The sequence below is a fragment of the Danaus plexippus genome, chromosome Z, assembly GCF_018135715.1.
Source record: "Danaus plexippus chromosome Z, MEX_DaPlex, whole genome shotgun sequence".
Lineage (NCBI taxonomy): Eukaryota > Metazoa > Arthropoda > Insecta > Lepidoptera > Nymphalidae > Danaus > Danaus plexippus.
Genome location: NC_083559.1, coordinates 10819010 through 10842296, shown reverse-complemented (window position 1 = coordinate 10842296; position 23287 = coordinate 10819010). Strand labels below are relative to the sequence as shown.

Sequence of the window (23287 nt, the reverse complement as noted above, 5' to 3'; positions counted from 1 at the left end):
AAATACTGTTATATAAAACTATCATCAAATAAATAAAAATATGCTTTTTAAAATAGTTTTAAAAGAAAAACAGTTATAATCATTTGTGGTAACGAAAAATCCTAGATTTTATTGCCACTATCCAAATATATTTTTGGACCTATTATAACGTGAAAAATGCAAATATTAAAATTGGATAAACTTTTATGCTATAAAACAAAATAATCAGAATTTATGAAGTCATTTATGTAGATACTCTGTGGAAATGGATATGTTGTCTATGTCAACTTCTTGTCAAATTTCAAAATAAAAATAGGTACATTTGCGATCCAACTATAACCTAAACTGATAAGTAGGAAATCATTTAAAATATTAATGACTTTTTGACAATAATTAAATTTCGGTATGAGTGTGTTGATAACTAAAATTTTTACGTCGTCTTTGAGGTGTATATCTGCTAGAACAGTTATTTGTAATACATTTGGCGATTCTGTACCAGTGATAAATAAATTTCTTTTCAATAAAAATGATATTTTTCGCATTAGACAACAAGTTTCTCGAAGCTATTCTAATGACACGATACTACCAACGTCTATGGCTTTGGACAATACAAGTTTGCCATTGAAAAAGAAAACTGTCCACAAAAAAACATTACTCGAAGATGTGTCGCACAAAGAAGGCCATTATTTAACTTTAGCATACGCCACAGCAAATAATTACGATTTGAAAGCTTTAAGAGAAGGACTGGTTAATCAGAAGTTATATGAACCAGAAACGTGAGTTTTCTTTAATCACACTATATTTTAAAAGTATGACGTAATGTAGTAACTGGTCTGTATTTAAAAATATAGCTTAAAGAGCCATTGAAATGCTGTTAAATTTTAGTTTAGGGAACATAAAGACAAACATATTATATTTTCAGTTTAAAATCCCAAGATCTAGGTGATGTGGTGGTCGCCCATGCTGTTTATTCTATTGGACATGAACCGCGTGAGATCATATTCTTCCGCGAAGGTGCTGTCGTATTTTGGAATTGTACAGAACTTGAAGCTAATAATGTTCTAGATTTTGTCAGGCCGTAAGTATATTAATGCCTCAACAATAAAATTTTAAATACAACATATAAAAGTGAAGAGCAAAGGAGAAAAACAAATGTATGTTTTGTTATATTGCATGCGTCACCTCATTTTTGTATTCATTGTGAAATAAAAAACTGATGTATTAAAATGAGACTTCATTTTATCCTATTCATTCTAAACAAAAAAAGTCATGTGTTCCATTTCTGAAAAACTTCAATGCTGTATGAAATATGTAGGTAGCAAATTAACACATTTAATGACTAGCTTAAAAGAAGGACGAATCCTGCAAACAAATTTTGGTAATTACATACATACATTATATTTGCCTGTTTTATAGATTTGAAATGGGGAGCTACCCAAACGAAGTAGTCAACAAGGAAAGAGAAGTGATGAAATATGAGTACCAAGTAAATGTGTAAGCCATTTCTATTATTTTATAGATGATTAATGTTTCTTATATAATAAATTAAGGGAATACAGAATAATTATTCTTATATACTTTTTTTTTCAGCAAAAGATGTTCTCTACATGAATCATCTAATTGTTTCGTCCTTGTTCCAAACTCGGATAACTCGCTGGAGAGATATACTTTCAGGTAAAATATATATATATAAATATATAGATTATTAAATCCCATTATTGTAAATGAGATATTTTCCCATATTAAAATAAGTAAATGAAAATTTAAATACACATGAACCTTTTTGAGTTTTAAGACAGTTTGTTACAGGTTCATGGTCAAGTTGAAATAATTGAAGAGATAAGACCTCTTGTTGTTCCTTTATTTTTGTCCAATAGCTTTATTGTTTATTTTGCGACCTTCACCTCCCGAGAGCTGCAGGCTTAAGATATGCTATACTTGGGACGTCTGAAGTATGTTTCACCAAGCAATCAAAGAATCCACTTCCTCCTATACATAAGTAAACATCTCACAACTTATCATATCAACCCTATATACAACTAACAAGAATGTAGTTTTGCGTTTAGGTAATAACATTACTTTAATAGCTTCCAAGGACTATTATGAATAATTGCTAATGAATATCAAACTGTCAATAAAGAAATAGTTTAAAAATTATGCAGAATAATGGTATTGTGGTTATACCACTTGTTTATTAAATGAAGAGAAATCAATGTATTATTTTAATATTGGTCAAGATAATAAATTTTATAACATCTTTGACAGCTCTTCGTTGATATAGATCCGCAGCTCAAGGGCAAATGGTATCTGGCCAGTCTGGACGGTGAGGCGGAGGCTGCGGGTATTAACGTGCGACCCGACTCGTTTCTAGAAGGGACCGGGCTTCTGCTGTGGAGCAAGGCAGAGGAGAGTACACTTGTTAGTGCACAAGGAAAGGTGAGGATATCACATTTCGTGTGTTGTGTGACTGTAAATAGATTTAGCCAACTGAAATCAAGTTTGTAATGGTTTGAACTTTGGTTTTATGGTCTACATTAACTCTTGAGTATATTTCACCAGGAGACATCATGTGCTAAACCCCTCAGATGGAGCTGACTCCCCCGAGGTCCGCTGTCCCCATGGACTGTATATCTGTGAGATGGTGGATGCGGTGCCGCGGGTGAGAGATAAAGTGTTGGTCAATCACATCAAGAATATAGAAGCTATTGCCTGCTGTAAACTAACCCTTGTATTGTTTGGATATAAAGAATATTTTAGGTAAATACCATTTTCATATACATGTTTCATGTTTTTGTCACAAGCATTTCATGAGATTATAAATCAAATTTCATGTTTCTTCATCATTTTTAATTTTGTGGGTTTATTTGTCTATTTAACTATATTTAAAATATTCCAGAACTGCTTGCAAAAGGTATCCTGTAGTAAAAGGCTTTGATATTGAGACAGCCATAGGAGGTACAAATTTGTTATCTGGCTAAAAGAAATCATGTAATTAAAGTAAATTCTTAGGAAGAGATAAATTTTACTAACACCATATTTTCGCTTTGCGATTTTGTCTTTTATTTTTGATACATGATTATTATTCTGACATTTAAATGTTTCAAAATGAATACAAAATGTCGTTTTTCCAAATTGCAGATTTAATAATCAGCACCAATTGTGATGCTATCATTATTGATGAACCAAGTGAGTTGGTGATGACAGTACTCAAGTTCAATAAGGGATTTACATCTCTTTACAAGTGAGTAGGTCATGGATTCTATTTTACAAACATTTCTGTTATGAATTATATAATTTAAAGTTAAATTCAATGCACTTCTTAAACACATCTAGCCCAAGAGCCTACGGTGGCCAGACCCTCAGTATTTTATAATAGTTGAAACTGTCTCTGTACATGTCTCCTGTACAGGTAAGAACTATTAGCGACTAAAGAGTCTGGATTGTGGTTACTTGGACAGGTAATAGGTGATAAAGGTCTCTAAAATAGGACCATACTCTCATTATAAAGCTGATTTTTTTACATTTTCTTCAAGATAACTTTAGTAATGTCTTCAACGTTATTGGGACACTTATGACGGTTGCTACCCCCTACCAGATACCATAAAACTTTAATTAATAATAATTTACTTCCTTTATAGTATAAGAGCATGTTACAAATCTTATTTGAAGACCTATAAAAATATGTTACCTTAATAATTATTATTTTATAGATAGATACGTCTAAAGTCTGCTGTAAGTGCGAGTGCGAGTGCGATGTAACAACTGTGTAACCGGGTGCGAGTGAGAAAGAGCGCTTCGTCTTAGTATATTCATAAGTTATGATTTTAATCTTGGTTCTTTAAAAAAATGTTCGAGTACCGGGAAACTTTCAAGAACTTCGGCAACAGCGAATTTATTGAAAATTTCAATCATCAGCAAAACATTTTCAATATTATTCAGATATTTATATACAATGTTTACAATGTCCCCAATATAATTGTCATTGATGCGAACAACAGTCTCCGAGGAAGAAGCTTTTGACCGAAAGAAATTGTGAAATTTTGACGGTAGCAACTTACCACCTGCAGGTACTGGAGCAACTTCTGCTAGCAAATTATATATGTACCATTTGGAATAATGTTTATTTGAAAAATCTATTCTTATTGGTATCTTGGTAATATATATGACGGCGTATCAAGAAAATATCATATAACTACCTCATTTTAAGAAAATTATTTGATTATATTTCTTTTGTTTATATTTAAATGTGTTCGTTTATTTATGTGATTATATTTAGTTGATAAATATTACAAATGTAATTTTAAAAAGACACTCAATTTATTTTAATTTTGCTAAGAGCCGACGCTAACGTCAGTTAGATTGTCGAGTGGGGTTGCTAGTGGCGCCAACTTCGTAGCAGTCACCAAGGTATATAAATGGGAGCAGTCGCATTGTAAGGGCAGTGTTCACTTGGACACGGTGTTGGACGCACACTCGCCAATCCACGTGGCTCAAATTCATAATTGCTATTCTATAATAGTAAATTACTTTCGTGGTGTTAATCAAATAGTGACAAGTGAAATAAAGTTATTGCAAAGTGTATTGAAGTGTTAGTCATTGGATTGCAATATGAGTGGTTCACAAGACCCTAATGGGCTCGGCGCTCCGACATATATAATATCAGCATTTAGTATAACGACAGTATAATTATAACTTATTAAAGTTTTGCCAGGTGATTGGCAAGAGGAAGCAAAGGTCATAAGTGTTCGACGATGGATTCCGAGATTTGTAAATTTCCTTTTTATTTATTTTTTGATTCCGGTGCTCAGTGCTAATATCTGTGCTAATATGAGAAAGCGTAGCAAACATTTTTTTCTGGTAAACGATCTCATAATACTGTCGCTTTTGAAAGATATAGGTAAGAAAAGTTTAGTGTGTCATTTACAAATTTTGTCAACGTTATTGATTCAAAACCACAACATTGAGTTATTGTTTCACGTTGTTCCTGATCAGTCACTTTAAAATGATATTTTAGTAGGACGGGATCTTGTCACTTTAGGTTTTACAGTTGAAATATCACCTGAACGGCTAGTTATTAATAAAACTAAAGTCGCACTGTTTAAGATTAAGCATAGATGAACGAATAGTTATTAGGGATAATATTCGTGATCTCAATGCCGGTGTCATACGGGTCATATGTGTGTGTGTGTAATATGTGTCATAAGTTGTTTTCCGTTTTAATCCTGTGTTACTAGGCAAGAAAAGGATGGTACTGATAGACTCTGCGTTGATTATAGTGAACTTCATATTAATACAGTTTATGATAGATACCTATTGCCCCTAATTGGAGATCAAATACAACATTTGGTTGGTGCTAATTACTTTAAATTCCTATTCATCCCGAGTCTATTGAGCGTACTGCATTTGTAACACCAGATGGGCAGTATGAATATGACACTATGCCTTTGGCCTTCGAAATGCACCATCTGTTTAACAACGCGCTATTAATAAAACCCTTGGTGAATTTTCTGAATCTTTTGCAGTTTGCTACATTTATGACATCATTATCCCGTCTGTCACAATTGGACAAGGTATTGAGAGACTTAAATTAGTCATAGACACTCTGACCAAAGCAGGATTTTCATTTAATCTCAAATAATGTGCCTTCTTGAAAAACAGAAGTTGATTACCTTGAATATCACGTTTCTTCTGGTCAAATAAGACCAAATCCTCGTAAGATTTTTGTTCTTACTCAATTACCTCCACCAAAAACTGCTACTCATCTTCGTCAATTTATAGGGTTAGCTTCTTATTTCCGGCAATTTATCCCAGGATTTTCTCAAATAATAGCCACACTTTACAGGATTACATCTAAAAGGGAGTTATTGATTGGAATCCTCAACTAGAGGAAATACGTCAGAGAATCATTACCATTTAACCAAAAGACCTATATTGACTATTTTTGACCCTAATTTTCCGATCGAATTACATACAGACGCTAGTGTTGAGGGTTATGGGGCTATACGTATACAAAAAAATTATAACAAACCTCATGTCATTGAATATTACAGCAAAAGAACTTCTCTATGTGAATCAAAATATCATTCTTACGAATTAGAAACGTTAGCAGTTGTTAAGGCCATTAAACATCCCAAACATTACTTACAGAATCGAAAATTTTTAGTAGTTACAGATTGTAATGCAATTAAAGCTTCTAAGACAAAAATGGACCTTACACCACGTGTGCACCGTTGGTGGTGCTTACTTCAAATCTTTGATTTCGATATAGAATATCGACCAGGTAAAAAAAAAAAAAAAAAAAAATGGAGCATGTAGATCTTTTATCGCGTAATATTATTCCCAATAAAATTACAACAAAAATTAATCAGAAACAAATAAATTTTACTGAAATTTCGGAAAACTGGTTAATGCGGAACAACAAAAAGATTCGGAAATACTTGATTTAATTTCAAAACTTAACAACAATTCCCTAGATAAGGATATAGCAAAAACGTACGAGATGAGGCACGGGGTTTTGCATAGAAAGAAACAATCGCAGTTTCTGGCTACCAATGGTACCTCGTGATTTTCAGTTGGCAGTAATAAATAACATACATGAAAGTCTAATGCATTTAGGTTGAAAAAAAAAAAAAAACTTTAGAAAAGGTATTCTGTCATTACTGGTTTCCTCATATGAATAAATATGTCAGGAAATTTGTGGATAATTGTATAACTTGCTAATCATCTAAATGTCATTCTGGCAAAATCCAAGCTGAATTGCATACCATCCCAAAGGTTGCATGTCCGTGACATACTACACACATAGATGCAACTGGAAAATTGACGGGTAAAAATGACTTGAAAGAGTATGTTTTCGTCTTAATAGACGCTTTCACAAAATATACGATCCTTTATCATGCCAAAAAATTGATTCTCCTAATGCTATATAGGCATTAAAATACAGCGTTTCTTTACTTGGAGCTCCCAGTTGTTTTATTGCCGATCAGGGTAGGTGCTTTGCCAGCAAAGACTTCAAAGAAGTTTGTGATTCGCACTGTATTAAACTTCATTTAATAGCCACAGGTACGAGTCGTTCCAATGGGCAAGTAGAAAGAGTATTGAGTACTCTTAAGAATATGCTTACTTCAATTGAAACTCAAAACCATAAGTCCTGGTAAGATGCCCTTCCCGAAGTCCAAATAGCTTTAAATTGTACTTTCTGTCATGTGACCAAGTCTAGTCCATTAGAAGTGTTGATATAGTCCATTAGAAGTGTTGATATAGTCCATTAGAAGTGTTGATAGGGAAAACGGCGCGTCCATTAAATTTAATGATTCCAAACAGTGATAGAAATGATTCTGTAGATTTACCTTTGGTAAGAGAGCGGGCGGCCCAATCAATACTGACTCACGTTAATACTGATAAAGTAAAGTTTGATAAGACAAAAGTTAAAATTAAACATTTTAAAGTAGATGTTTACGTCCTCTTAGAAAACCATAAACGCAATCAAACCAAATTAGACCCCAAATTTAAAGGTCCTTACCTGATAGCTCAACTTCTAAGCGGTGACAGGTATCTCCTGAAAGATTTAGATTCTAATCGAACATATAAATATGCCCATGATCGCTTACGAGCCTTGCCCGAGTTTTATGTTCCACTCGAATTAGATCCTAATCTTATTGGATGCGCCGGTGACGGCAAAAGTATGTAATTGACTTTTATGTTTTGTGGTAAAATTCTATACTTTCTTTAATTATTAGAAATAAAGATCTGTGTGATTAATATCTTGTCAAAGATCTGTGTGAATAATATCTTGACAAAGATCTGTGTGGTATATATCTTGTCAAAGATCTGTGTGATTAATATCTTGACAAAGATCTGTGTGGTTTATATCTTGTCAAAGATCTGTGTGAATAATATCTTGACAAAGATCTGTGTGGTTTATATCTTGTCAAAGATCTGTGTGATTAATATCTTGACAAAGATCTGTGTGGTTTATATCTTGTCAAAGATCTGTGTGAATAATATCTTGACAAAGATCTGTGTGGTTTATATCTTGTCAAAGATCTGTGTGATTAATATCTTGACAAAGATCTGTGTGGTATATATCTTGTCAAAGATCTGTGTGATTAATATCTTGACAAAGATCTGTGTGGTATATATCTTGTCAAAAATCTGTGTGATTGATCTCTTGTCAAAAATCTGTGTGATTGATATCTTGTCAAAGATATCAATAGTAAGATGTTGACAGTCTTTAAAAGGTTTATGATGGTTTCTGTCAGAATAGCCGAGCGTAACCAAATATCAAATTTCTTTATTTGATTTTAGATTCTGTTAGGACACACGAGGACGTGTGATGTTGCAGGATGGCCGTGACGGCGTATCAAGAAAATATCATATAACTACCTCATTTTAAGAAAATTATTTGATTATATTTCTTTTGTTTATATTTAAATGTGTTCGTTTATTTATGTGATTATATTTAGTTGATAAATATTACAAATGTAATTTTAAAAAGACACTCAATTTATTTTAATTTTGCTAAGAGCCGACGCTAACGTCAGTTAGATTGTCGAGTGGGGTTGCTAGTGGCGCCAACTTCGTAGCAGTCACCAAGGTATATAAATGGGAGCAGTCGCATTGTAAGGGCAGTGTTCACTTGGACACGGTGTTGGACGCACACTCGCCAATCCACGTGGCTCAAATTCATAATTGCTATTCTATAATAGTAAATTACTTTCGTGGTGTTAATCAAATAGTGACAAGTGAAATAAAGTTATTGCAAAGTGTATTGAAGTGTTAGTCATTGGATTGCAATATGAGTGGTTCACAAGACCCTAATGGGCTCGGCGCTCCGACATATATAATATCAGCATTTAGTATAACGACAGTATAATTATAACTTATTAAAGTTTTGCCAGGTGATTGGCAAGAGGAAGCAAAGGTCATAAGTGTTCGACGATGGATTCCGAGATTTGTAAATTTATCCCGAAGAAATTATAAGAAAGTTGAGCTTGATACTTTGAGGAGAGTAAGGTTCTTTTTTAGATACCTTTATAATCGCTGATAGTTTAAGAACTACAGGTAAGCCTCTACAGGATACATGTACAGAGAAACTTTCAACTTTTATGAAATACTTAGGGTCGGGGTAATACTCAGGGTCGTGGGCTCTTGCTCTAATTAATATATTATTTTAATCTGAGAAAAAATATCTTCACACATTTAAAAATGTATGGTTAAATTTTAACAGGTATTTTGATTATTCTTTATTCAAATAAATTTTAACTTTGTAAATTGTATTGAGTAAGGAGTTATATTTCATTGCTTTTAGATATGAGCCTATGAATGCTATTAGTGAGAATGCAGAGTTCTTTATGAAGGAATTTAACAGGAGATGTGTTCCGGTTGATGATGATGGTATGTTATATTCAATTGAATATAATTATATTAGGTAATATGTAAAGTTGATTGGAAAAATGACTTTTTGGGACATTAAAGGGTTGCTTTAAAAACTATATATAAATAACAATATATGGTCAAATATTATATTTTAAAGGGAAAACAAATATTTATTTAACAATACTTTATGATGAGACACAAATTCTCAGATTACTATCAGTATTTCAACCAAATTTATTAAATGGTTTGGAACCACAAAGAGTGTAATGTTTTTTTTTGTATAAGAAGTTTGTAAACAAAAATGTCAAACCAGCAAATATAAGACTTCTTCAAATTCAATATCTTAATATATACTTGTGTATATTATAAATCAATAGTTATCATATGTTCCAGGTGTTGGTCTTGCTCGTCTATGGCAGCAGATGGTATCAGTCCTGCCTCTTACAAGTTTGGAATCTGCTAGAGCTGTGTGTGCCAAATACAAATCACTAAGGAGCTTATACGAGGTGTCATTGCTATAATTTAACAATTATTTTGTCTAATAGCTATAAATTTTAATAATTATGATGAATTACATTGTCAGCGAGGTAGTTTTTCAAGTTTTATGTTCTGAAAATACATTTGATTCGGCATACACAGACTTAATACAGCACTTATTACTAGAAAGATGCTTGTTTACACTTAACGATTAAATAGTTTATAAATGTTAAGACGAGCATTTTTACTTTCAAATTTATAATCACATAAATATAAACAAATTATTCTTGGTTTTAGTCATATTTCATAATTAATTCAGTGTACAAACCTAGGCTTTAATAGTGATATTTCTTGCAGGCTCTTTTCACCCGACGGGTTTTAAGTCGATTGCTTCTATCAACGCGCCCCGGACGATACTCTCAGGGAGACGTGTTAAAAAACTCGGCCCGGAGATGGCGGAGAGACTTAAGACTCTTCTGATGGAGAAGGATTCGACTGTCATAGTCAGTTAGATGTCCAGTATAATATCAAGTTATGTACTGACTACTAAGTATATACTTATGGTGTTATCGATATCGTTTGATCTCGTAATTAATTACTCTTTATGTCCACTAATTCGGCGCACTATTAACGAAATGTCTCCGGATTTTTCTCACGGAGCGAAATTATAAAATTGTCAATAAGACGTCGAATTTAATCTTATGTGAATATTATGTAAATGTAATTGTATCAAGTATAATTAATAAATTATTATTATTTATTATTTGTGTTTAATTTTTTTTTCTTAAAGATATGGAAGAACGATTTATAAAGCGGTTAGCGTTAATATCAATGTTGTTTTATAAGACAAAGTCCAAATTACAAAAAGCGTCTTTTTATACAAGTTTCAAACATAAAAATATATTTTTGTAAAGTTAATTGTAAAATGTTAGGAAACCATAACTTATGTAATATTAAAAAATACTGTTATATAAAACTATCATCAAATAAATAAAAATATGCTTTTTAAAATAGTTTTAAAAGAAAAACAGTTATAATCATTTGTGGTAACGAAAATCCTAGATTTTATTGCCACTATCCAATATATTTTTGGACCTATTATAACGTGAAAAATGCAAATATTAAAATTGGATAAACTTTTATGCTATAAAACAAAATAATCAGAATTTATGAAGTCATTTATGTAGATACTCTGTGGAAATGGATATGTTGTCTATGTCAATTTCTTGTCAAATTTCAAAATAAAAATAGGTACATTTGCGATCCAACTATAACCTAAACTGATAAGTAGGAAATCATTTAAAATATTAATGACTTTTTGACAATAATTAAATTTCGGTATGAGTGTGTTGATAACTAAAATTTTTACGTCGTCTTTGAGGTGTATATCTGCTAGAACAGTTATTTGTAATACATTTGGCGATTCTGTACCAGTGATAAATAAATTTCTTTTGAATAAAAATGATATTTTTCGCATTAGACAACAAGTTTCTCGAAGCTATTCTAATGACACGATACTACCAACGTCTATGGCTTTGGACAATACAAGTTTGCCATTGAAAAAGAAAACTGTCCACAAAAAAACATTACTCGAAGATGTGTCGCACAAAGAAGGCCATTATTTAACTTTAGCATACGCCACAGCAAATAATTACGATTTGAAAGCTTAAGAGAAGGACTGGTTAATCAGAAGTTATATGAACCAGAAACGTGAGTTTTCTTTAATCACACTATATTTTAAAAGTATGACGTAATGTAGTAACTGGTCTGTATTTAAAAATATAGCTTAAAGAGCCATTGAAATGCTGTTAAATTTTAGTTTAGGGAACATAAAGACAAACATATTATATTTTCAGTTTAAAATCCCAAGATCTAGGTGATGTGGTGGTCGCCCATGCTGTTTATTCTATTGGACATGAACCGCGTGAGATCATATTCTTCCGCGAAGGTGCTGTCGTATTTTGGAATTGTACAGAACTTGAAGCTAATAATGTTCTAGATTTTGTCAGGCCGTAAGTATATTAATGCCTCAACAATAAAATTTTAAATACAACATATAAAAGTGAAGAGCAAAGGAGAAAAACAAATGTATGTTTTGTTATATTGCATGCGTCACCTCATTTTTGTATTCATTGTGAAATAAAAAACTGATGTATTAAAATGAGACTTCATTTTATCCTATTCATTCTAAACAAAGAAAGTCATGTGTTCCATTTCTGAAAAACTTCAATGCTGTATGAAATATGTAGGTAGCAAATTAACACATTTAATGACTAGCTTAAAAGAAGGACGAATCCTGCAAACAAATTTTGGTAATTACATACATACATTATATTTGCCTGTTTTATAGATTTGAAATGGGGAGCTACCCAAACGAAGTAGTCAACAAGGAAAGAGAAGTGATGACATATGATCTTAAGATTTCATGCAGCTTCCCATTGTAAGATAATAAATACTGTAATAGATATTACTAATAAGAGGTTTATTATATAATTGTATGTATGTATGCAGGTGGTTCGTAAGCTGGGTGAGCTTTTCTCTCTCCGTCACCAGCTGTGCTTGGAGTCAGACCTGTTGGATACACTGGACTTCTACTGGGAAGAGGAAAGGCTCGAGCGCCTCTACTCACACACAGTCGCATACTTCACCATACCAAGACGTACACGGGTTAGTATGAAATTAATGAACGCAAACTATGACAAACTTCTAGAAATTTATCTAAGACCATCCCTAGCAACATTTAAATAAATACAACTTACGTTTTTTGGAATTACTTCCTTATATAATAATATTTTTAGTAACATTTCAATTAACAGACACTTCGATCTCAACTGCTCGTTCTCCAGTTTCTGTTAATTAATTAGAAAACTAAAAAAATGTTTAAAATCTAGTGCTATTTTCTCAAAATTTTATTAGATTGATTTGTATGATACAAATACAGGCAATACGAGAAGGTACTGCCGATGTTTAATATCCTCACCCGAGAATGAATACTTCTTACATATTCTTGTCAGTTATTTATTACTTATAGGAATTCCATTTGAACTGACCATGAATCAACCTCATGCTATATAGTTGTCATAGATTAATATTCTGCTAGTGTATTTGTGGTTATTTAAGTTCCATTCCTAACTTATAAATTTTTCCAGGTGTTGAACGAGCGTCTCTCCCATTGCGTTGAGTTGTTGGAACTGTTATCCAGCTGGGCGGCTGATCGTCACCACGTGCGCCTGGAGTGGATGGTCATCGCTCTCATCCTGGCCGAGGTCTGATTGTAGATTAGGTAATTAGAACAAAGCTCCCATTTAAAATTATTCCCTACACTGGATTCACAATGTAGATAAAATATCTCTTAAAAAGTTAAGTAATAATGCCATAAAATTTCATTAAAACTATGTCATCAATTAAAATTAAATCTTTAAAAGTAAATAAAGTTATTTTTTTGTATAATGATGAAATTTTATTGTTATTGAATATTTTCTCTAATAAATCGCGAGAAACATGTTTTAAAGGTTTATCTTTATTTATACAAACAAGCAGAGGTCTACAGGTCTACAGTCTTCAGAGTCGTTGTCTAGGACACACCATGATTTATATGAGGGATTTATGAGAAATCAATACTCCAGCGACAACCGTACGCTCGACATTTGCTTTTAGTATTAGTAATATTTGTATTTGAAGTTCAGGCTTAAGAAGGGTTACCACAGCAGAATCGCCTTGCGGGCCCTGTGGCTTAGCAGAAGAGCGGCGCGTGGGACAACCCGTGGGGTTTTAGTCGGTAGTGCGTCCTTATCAGGACGAGAGTCCGACATAACTCCTCTTTCTTCCTCCCCAAGCAAGAGAGTATGCATTAAGCATTTCCCCACGAGAGAAAAAAAAAAAAAAAAAAAAACAAAAAAAACAAAAAAAAAAAAAAAAAAACGCTTAAGAAGGGTTGATTGTTTTCTGTTACTTCTGTAATTAAATTTATAATTGAGAAGTACAATAAATTATTATAAAAATAAATATAACTATTTATTTTAATAATCATTTATTTTACTTCTCAAAATAAGAAATCGATGAATTAAAGGGTTAAGACTTTTTAATAAAAGTAAATAAGATTATTAAGAGTTATTTAAAAAAAATCAATATAATGTGATAAAAAATAAAAAGGTTTTTGAATTGTTATTTGGTGACTCCATATTTCTTCCGAAATTAATTTAGATATTTTTCGATACTAGAAATAAAAAATTAATGTCAAAGGCTATCGGAATTTATAGGATTTTTTATAATATTCATATGTTTGTTTTTATTAAATTACTATATAGGTATTTTCATTTCGAATTACTAAACTGTATTGGTAAAGTCAATGTCAAATTTAAATAGTGTTTAAGGCACAAAGTGTTTATTATTATCTATTTGAATTGAAACTATCGTTATTTTATAGAAGGTGTAACAAGTTGCTTAATAGAGTGATATCTAAATTAATTTTAAACTTTGGAAGGAAGAACAAGTAACTCAAAAATGTCTTCAGATGAGGAAATTTATATTGCGCCGCCACCGAACTTGTTTTCTAGGCCCTCTACTTCAAAGTGTATGCCAGAAGTTATAGGTGAATATTATTTTATTTAAACCTTATTTTCTTATTTTTATCAGTTAGAATCATAAAATAAATTATTTATTCTTGTTTAGTCATCGACTCAGATTCAGATCCAGAATCAGAACCACCAAAACTTGCCAAGAAAGAAGAGTTTACAAGTCGAGTACTCCGTTCAAGTAAACGACCTCTTTCGATCTATTGAGATGAGACTACAAACACTGATTTGATAGCTATAACCTTAACTTAATATTAATAATAATATATGAATTATGGTATTTGCAGTCTAATTAATCAATATTCTTAATCTTATACCATTCTCACTTCATTTCAGGGCATACAAAAAAACCCATACCTCCACTTCTTCCAATTTCACTTATAAAGAAAAAACCCAAACGTCCAAAACCCGTAAGTGAGAATGAGATATTTAAAAATAATTTAACAGTTTGTAAATTTTTTATTGCTATTTCATTATATTATATGTATATATATATATGTAATATTTGATTAAGAAATAAAGATCTTCTAAAGTAAATGAAATTAAAAAACCTACATGAATATTTAAATGAAACTAGTATTATTCGGATTTCCTATGCGGATTTTATTATTTAAAAACTGGTTGCTGCAAAGTAACCGAAACGTCGGGATTATGTAGTTTTTAAATAATAAAATCCGTGTAGTGAATCCGAATAATACTAGTTTCATTTAAATGAATACTCGCGAAAATCTTAGATCTCGCTACATGAATATTCACTATATTTTAGCAGCCCAAAACAGAAGTAGAAACTGTTCAACCTATTAAAGAGGAAGAAAACTCTGCAGAGGTGAGTTGAATCATAGTGATTTGATACAATGATAAATCAATAGCATTTATCAATAATTTAAAAAAAATTGTTTAATACTGAATTAATACATATAATAAGTCTTGATTGTGATCTGTTTGTCATTGGTAGGATGCACAGCCTTTTATTATCTTCACCATTATTAATGTTTATCTTTCTTAAATTCAGATCTCACATATTTTTTATGTTTTTCTTTAATACATGTATGCATTTTAATAATAATTGTAAGTAAAAAGAGCTAAAGCAGATCTATTTGTTCTTAGGATGCACATATCAGTAAATATCTGGTGATCAAGGAGCTCAAACTGAGGAAGGGACCGTTGAAGGTATGAAACACAGAATTAATTGTTATGAATATAGTAAAAAGGTATTAATGTCATTTTCTTTACATCGCTTTATTATTATATTATTAGTAAATGAAAATTTAAATACACATGAACTTTTTTGAGTTTTAAGACAGTTTGTTACATGTTCATGGTCAAGTTTTAATAATTGAAGAGATAAGACCTCTTGTTGTTCCTTTATTTTTGTCCAATAGCTTTATTGTTTATTTTAATCCAGAGGGTGTCCTACTAAGTATTTTTCCGATATTTAGCCTAGGGCATACGGGTACGCGACCCCGGATCCTCGAGCCTCCACTTTCATACCTCTATCCTCATTCCATGAAGGTGGTGTCCTGTACCCCCCCTCATTCCCCTTCCTAACCTCTTTCCCCCATTCTCTATCTTTTCCTTTCCTGGTTTTACCCGTAAAACGGGGTTTTGGAGGTCAGACGGCAGTCGCTCCGTTAAAACCACTCCCGCCACTCTTATGGTTGCAAAAGTTTATGGACTGGGTACGGCTAGGGCGTCGCCGATAAACGACGCGCAGGCACATCGCCCTACACCTGCGATAAGTGGGCAAGGGCTACCGTGTCAAGTACGGGCACGGCTAAAGACGTTAGTACCCCAAAGGAAACTCCGCTTTGCAACGTGGAATATTGGCTCTCTAACTGGACGATGCAGAGAACTCGCAGATGTACTCATGAGACGTCGGGTCCAGTGTGCGTTCCTCCAGGAAACTCGCTGGAAGGGCAATAAGTCTCGGAACATCGGACAGGGTTACCGGCTGATATACACTGGGTCGCCTTCAGGTAAAGCTGGTGTAGCGGTAGTGCTATCTGAGGAGCTTCGGAATGGTCTTCTTGAAGTTGATCGTCGCTGCGACCGCCTGATGCGGGTGCGGGTACTGGTCGAGAGAGTGATTACTAACTTGATCAGTGCTTATACTCCTCAGGCTGGATGTAGCGGGTCCGAAAAAGAGTCATTCTGGGAGCAATTTGAAGAGGTTCTACGTGCTATACCAGCTGCTGAAGTAATCATAGTTGGGGGGGACTTAAATGGCCACGTAGGTAGGGCTGCGGAAACGTTTGACCGTGTACACGGTGGTTTTGGTTATGGTCGCCGCAATGCAGAGGGAGAAAATATTCTCAGAACCTGTATTGCGTCTGACTTAGCCGTCGTGAACACGTTCTTCCAAAAGACTCCACAGCACCTTATCACGTATAAGAGCGGGTCCCACTCAACCCAAATAGATTATCTGCTGACCAGACGGTGTCATATCAGCAAGGTGACTAACTGTAAAGTCATTCCTGGTGAAAGCCTGACGGCCCAACATCGACTTCTTGTCATGGACTATGTCGTTACCCCGAAAAAGAAAGTGGCCGAGAAACGTAAGCCTCGCATCAGGTGGTGGTTGCTGAATGGAACGATGCAGACCAGCTTTCGGGCAGAGGTTGAGAGTCAAAATCTGTCGACTAATACCGAAACTGCTCAGGAAGTTTGGGATCGAGCCCAGTCAGCAATTATCACAGCAGGTAAACGAGTTCTAGGCCTTTCTAAGGGAGGACGGGTCATTGACAAGGAGACATGGTGGTGGATTGACGAAGTGCAGGAGGTGATTCGTGAAAAGAAGACTGCCTTTAAGAAGTGGCAGCAATCAAACTCTCCTGAAGACAGACTAGAGTACATAGCAGCGAAACGTGCCAGTAAAAGGGCTGTTGCCAGAGCCCGCAGTGATAGGTTATCACCATTATATGATACACTTGAAACTGCGGAGGGGCAGAAGCTCATTTACAAATTGGCACGAGCTCGGGATAAGGCGACGCAAGATATCGCAAAATGTCTTAGCGTCAAAGATTCCCAAGGCACGTTGCTGTGTAATCATGCCTCTGTGAAGGAGAGATGGAGATGCTACTTCAAGGAGTTGCTAAATACTCAGCATCCGTGCAGTCTTCCAACCGAAATACCTCCTAATCTTGGACTTATTGCCCCGATAACACCTGACGAAACTCGGAATTGTCTTCGACGCATGAAGAATCGGAAAGCGGTGGGACCTGACGATATTCCGATCGAAGCGTGGAAATCATTGGGCTCTCTTGGTGTGCTCATACTGACGGACCTTTTTAACCGCGTCTTGAACACTGGGACTATGCCACATCAGTGGCGTTATAGTTACATTACCCCTATATACAAAGGCAGGGGCAGTGTTCAAGATTGTGGTAGTTATAGGGGCGTTAAGATCATGAGTCATACCATGAAGCTCTTTGAGCGTATGATCGACCTCAGGCTCCGCCGAGAGTGTACTGTCTCGGAATGTCAATATGGATTTCAGCCAGGATCGGGCACCTTGGACGCCATCTTTGCCATCAGAACTCTGATGGAGGCATACAGGGAAAAAAGGAGAGCTCTGCATGTCGCATTCCTAGATCTGCAGAAGGCCTTTGACTGCGTTCCTCGTCAATGTATCTGGTGGGCATTGCGATTCAAAGGCATCCCTGAGGCCTATATTGACATCATTAGAGACATGTACCGCGATTCCGTTTCAATGGTTAGGACTGCTGTTGGCGATACAAAACCCTTTCCGATCTCAGTAGGGGTTCACCAAGGCTCGGCTCTTAGCCCCTTCTTGTTCAATGTAGTGCTGGACACTGTCTCGGCTAACATCCAGGAACAGCCTCCATGGCTGATGATGTATGCCGATGACATAGCGCTCATTGATGAGAGCAGGTTGACGCTAGAGCGAAGAGTGAACCTCTGGAAGGGTACGCTTGAGAACGGTGGTCTTAAACTAAATGTGACGAAGACCGAGTACATGGCTTGCGGAAGCCCGGACTCTTGCACTATCCATATAGGTCCTGAACCAGCCGTTAAGTCGGAAAAGTTCAGGTACCTTGGATCTATTCTGCATGAGTCCGGAGGCATCGATCACGATGTCCAAGCCCGGATCAGCGCTGCTTGGGCGAAATGGCGTGAGGTCACAGGTGTGGTCTGCGATCGCAGAATACCTACCAAGCTCAAGGGAATAATATACAAGAGCATAATCCGACCGGTTCTCTTATATGGAAGCGAATGTTGGCCAACACTGTCCAGGCACACTCAGGAGCTTCACGTCACGGAGATGAAGATGCTGAGGTGGATGTGTGGCGTAACGCGAGCTGACCGTATACGTAACACATTTATCCGAGGTAGTCTTGGAGTCCGTGACGTAGCGGATAAGCTTCAAGAGAGTCGGCTGAGATGGTATGGTCACGTTGCACGCCGGCCTGAGAATTACGTCGGAAAAATTTGCCTTGATATGTCGGTCCCTGGAGCAAGACCCCCAGGACGCCCAAGAAAGCGATGGCTGGACACCGTGAAACAGGATATGAGAGCCAATGGACTTACCACCGCGGATGCTAAAGATCGTGCAAAGTGGAGGAGTTTAAGCAGGAAGGCAGACCCTGGCTAATGCTGGGATAATTGCCAGGATGAAGAAGCTTTATTGTTTATTTTGCGACCTTCACCTCCCGAGAGCTGCAGGCTTAAGATATGCTATACTTGGGACGTCTGAAGTATGTTTCACCAAGCAATCAAAGAATCCACTTCCTCCTATACATAAGTAAACATCTCACAACTTATCATATCAACCCTATATACAACTAACAAGAATGTAGTTTTGCGTTTAGGTAATAACATTACTTTAATAGCTTCCAAGGACTATTATGAATAATTGCTAATGAATATCAAACTGTCAATAAAGAAATAGTTTAAAAATTATGCAGAATAATGGTATTGTGGTTATACCACTTGTTTATTAAATGAAGAGAAATCAATGTATTATTTTAATATTGGTCAAGATAATAAATTTTATAACATCTTTGACAGCTCTTCGTTGATATAGATCCGCAGCTCAAGGGCAAATGGTATCTGGCCAGTCTGGACAGTGAGGCGGAGGCTGCGGGTATTAACGTGCGACCCGACTCGTTTCTAGAAGGGACCGGGCTTCTGCTGTGGTGCAAGGCAGAGGAGAGTACACTTGTTAGTGCACAAGGAAAGGTGAGGATATCACATTTCGTGTGTTGTGTGACTGTAAATAGATTTAGCCAACTGAAATCAAGTTTGTAATGGTTTGAACTTTGGTTTTATGGTCTACATTAACTCTTGAGTATATTTCACCAGGAGACATCATGTGCTAAACCCCTCAGATGGAGCTGACTCCCCCCGAGGTCCGCTGTCCCCATGGACTGTATATCTGTGAGATGGTGGATGCGGTGCCGCGGGTGAGAGATAAAGTGTTGGTCAATCACATCAAGAATATAGAAGCTATTGCCTGCTGTAAACTAACCCTTGTATTGTTTGGATATAAAGAATATTTTAGGTAAATACCATTTTCATATACATGTTTCATGTTTTTGTCACAAGCATTTCATGAGATTATAAATCAAATTTCATATTTCTTCATCATTGTTAATTTTGTGGGTTTATTTGTCTATTTAACTATATTTAAAATATTCCAGAGCTGCTTGCAAAAGGTATCCTGTAGTAACAGGCATTGATATTGAGACAGCCATAAGAGGTACAAATTTGTTATCTGGCTAAAAGAAATCATGTAATTAAAGTAAATTCTTAGGAAGAGATAAATTTTACTAACACCATATTTTCGCTTTGCGATTTTGTCTTTTATTTTTGATACATGATTATTATTCTGACATTTAAATGTTTCAAAATGAATACAAAATGTCGTTTTTCCAAATTGCAGATTTAAGAATCAGCACCAAACGTGATGCTTTCATTATTGATGAACCAAGTGAGTTGGTGATGACAGTACTCACATTCAATAAGGGATTAACATCTCTTTACAAGTGAGTAGGTCATGGATTCCGTTTTACAAACATTTCTGTTATGAATTATATAATTTAAAGTTAAATTCAATGCACTTCTTAAACACATCTAGCCCAAGAGCCCACGGTGGCCAGACCCTCAGTATTTTATAATAGTTGAAACTGTCTCTGTACATGTCTCCTGTACAGGTAAGAACTATTAGCGACTAAAGAGTCTGGATTGTGGTTACTTGGACAGGTAATAGGTGATAAAGGTCTCTAAAATAGGACCATACTCTCATTATAAAGCTGATTTTTTTACATTTTCTTCAAGATAACTTTAGTAATGTCTTCAACGTCATTGGGACACTTATGACGGTTGCTACCCCCTACCAGATACCATAAAACTTTAATTAATAATAATTTACTTCCTTTATAGTATAAGAGCATGTTACAAATCTTATTTGAAGACCTATAAAAATATGTTACCTTAATAATTATTATTTTATAGATAGATACGTCTAAAGTCTGCTGTAAGTGCGAGTGCGAGTGCGATGTAACAACTGTGTAACCGGGTGCGAGTGAGAAAGAGCGCTTCGTCTTAGTATATTCATAAGTTATGATTTTAATCTTGGTTCTTTAAAAAAATGTTCGAGTACCGGGAAACTTTCAAGAACTTCGGCAACAGCGAATTTATTGAAAATTTCAATCATCAGCAAAACATTTTCAATATTATTCAGATATTTATATACAATGTTTACAATGTCCCCAATATAATTGTCATTGATGCGAACAACAGTCTCCGAGGAAGAAGCTTTTGACCGAAAGAAATTGTGAAATTTTGACGGTAGCAACTTACCACCTGCAGGTACTGGAGCAACTTCTGCTAGCAAATTATATATGTACCATTTGGAATAATGTTTATTTGAAAAATCTATTCTTATTGGTATCTTGGTAATATATATAATATCAGCATTTAGTATAACGACAGTATAATTATAACTTATTAAAGTTTTGCCAGGTGATTGGCAAGAGGAAGCAAAGGTCATAAGTGTTCGACGATGGATTCCGAGATTTGTAAATTTATCCCGAAGAAATTATAAGAAAGTTGAGCTTGATACTTTGAGGAGAGTAAGGTTCTTTTTTAGATACCTTTATAATCGCTGATAGTTTAAGAACTACAGGTAAGCCTCTACAGGATACATGTACAGAGAAACTTTCAACTTTTATGAAATACTTAGGGTCGGGGTAATACTCAGGGTCGTGGGCTCTTGCTCTAATTAATATATTATTTTAATCTGAGAAAAAATATCTTCACACATTTAAAAATGTATGGTTAAATTTTAACAGGTATTTTGATTATTCTTTATTCAAATAAATTTTAACTTTGTAAATTGTATTGAGTAAGGAGTTATATTTCATTGCTTTTAGATATGAGCCTATGAATGCTATTAGTGAGAATGCAGAGTTCTTTATGAAGGAATTTAACAGGAGATGTGTTCCGGTTGATGATGATGGTATGTTATATTCAATTGAATATAATTATATTAGGTAATATGTAAAGTTGATTGGAAAAATGACTTTTTGGGACATTAAAGGGTTGCTTTAAAAACTATATATAAATAACAATATATGGTCAAATATTATATTTTAAAGGGAAAACAAATATTTATTTAACAATACTTTATGATGAGACACAAATTCTCAGATTACTATCAGTATTTCAACCAAATTTATTAAATGGTTTGGAACCACAAAGAGTGTAATGTTTTTTTTTTGTATAAGAAGTTTGTAAACAAAAATGTCAAACCAGCAAATATAAGACTTCTTCAAATTCAATATCTTAATATATACTTGTGTATATTATAAATCAATAGTTATCATATGTTCCAGGTGTTGGTCTTGCTCGTCTATGGCAGCAGATGGTATCAGTCCTGCCTCTTACAAGTTTGGAATCTGCTAGAGCTGTGTGTGCCAAATACAAATCACTAAGGAGCTTATACGAGGTGTCATTGCTATAATTTAACAATTATTTTGTCTAATAGCTATAAATTTTAATAATTATGATGAATTACATTGTCAGCGAGGTAGTTTTTCAAGTTTTATGTTCTGAAAATACATTTGATTCGGCATACACAGACTTAATACAGCACTTATTACTAGAAAGATGCTTGTTTACACTTAACGATTAAATAGTTTATAAATGTTAAGACGAGCATTTTTACTTTCAAATTTATAATCACATAAATATAAACAAATTATTCTTGGTTTTAGTCATATTTCATAATTAATTCAGTGTACAAACCTAGGCTTTAATAGTGATATTTCTTGCAGGCTCTTTTCACCCGACGGGTTTTAAGTCGATTGCTTCTATCAACGCGCCCCGGACGATACTCTCAGGGAGACGTGTTAAAAAACTCGGCCCGGAGATGGCGGAGAGACTTAAGACTCTTCTGATGGAGAAGGATTCGACTGTCATAGTCAGTTAGATGTCCAGTATAATATCAAGTTATGTACTGACTACTAAGTATATACTTATGGTGTTATCGATATCGTTTGATCTCGTAATTAATTACTCTTTATGTCCACTAATTCGGCGCACTATTAACGAAATGTCTCCGGATTTTTCTCACGGAGCGAAATTATAAAATTGTCAATAAGACGTCGAATTTAATCTTATGTGAATATTATGTAAATGTAATTGTATCAAGTATAATTAATAAATTATTATTATTTATTATTTGTGTTTAATTTTTTTTTCTTAAAGATATGGAAGAACGATTTATAAAGCGGTTAGCGTTAATATCAATGTTGTTTTATAAGACAAAGTCCAAATTACAAAAAGCGTCTTTTTATACAAGTTTCAAACATAAAAATATATTTTTGTAAAGTTAATTGTAAAATGTTAGGAAACCA

General features: G+C 34.4%; 3 protein-coding genes across 8 annotated transcripts; all 3 read left to right on the top strand.

Annotated features, from left to right (window-relative positions):
• Positions 1-272: 272 nt before the first annotated feature.
• LOC133319963 (required for meiotic nuclear division protein 1 homolog) lies at positions 273-10594 on the top strand. 6 transcript variants are annotated; one of them, XM_061526366.1, is made up of 11 exons: positions 282-755; positions 902-1057; positions 1396-1473; positions 1570-1653; positions 1779-2415; positions 2565-2736; positions 2876-2934; positions 3118-3220; positions 9290-9375; positions 9751-9863; positions 10192-10594. In XM_061526366.1, exons 6-11 carry the CDS (start codon positions 2618-2620, stop codon positions 10312-10314), a joined length of 603 nt encoding a protein of 200 aa, XP_061382350.1. In that variant the 5' UTR covers positions 282-755; positions 902-1057; positions 1396-1473; positions 1570-1653; positions 1779-2415; positions 2565-2617; the 3' UTR covers positions 10315-10594. The 6 variants fall into 6 exon arrangements, 3 of the variants coding, with proteins under 3 accessions (XP_061382350.1, XP_061382349.1, XP_061382348.1); XM_061526365.1 differs by having other exon boundaries at positions 2539-2736; XR_009753429.1 differs by lacking the exons at positions 2876-2934; positions 9290-9375; positions 9751-9863; positions 10192-10594 and adding an exon at positions 3690-4224 and having other exon boundaries at positions 273-425; positions 525-755; positions 2539-2638.
• A 985-nt stretch (positions 10595-11579) lies between these two features.
• LOC133320000 (uncharacterized) lies at positions 11580-13117 on the top strand. Its single transcript, XM_061526506.1, has 5 exons — positions 11580-11584; positions 11691-11846; positions 12185-12274; positions 12346-12501; positions 12984-13117. The coding sequence occupies exons 1-5, from the start codon at positions 11580-11582 to the stop codon at positions 12988-12990; spliced, it is 414 nt and encodes a 137-aa protein (XP_061382490.1). The 3' UTR covers positions 12991-13117.
• Positions 12992-23108, top strand: LOC133319962 (uncharacterized). The gene is made up of 13 exons (XM_061526363.1): positions 12992-13117; positions 14318-14425; positions 14506-14589; positions 14745-14818; positions 15175-15234; positions 15516-15578; positions 19437-19607; positions 19757-19929; positions 20069-20127; positions 20311-20413; positions 21803-21888; positions 22265-22377; positions 22706-23108. Exons 2-13 carry the CDS (start codon positions 14338-14340, stop codon positions 22826-22828), a joined length of 1197 nt encoding a protein of 398 aa, XP_061382347.1. The 5' UTR covers positions 12992-13117; positions 14318-14337; the 3' UTR covers positions 22829-23108.
• Positions 23109-23287: the final 179 nt, after the last annotated feature.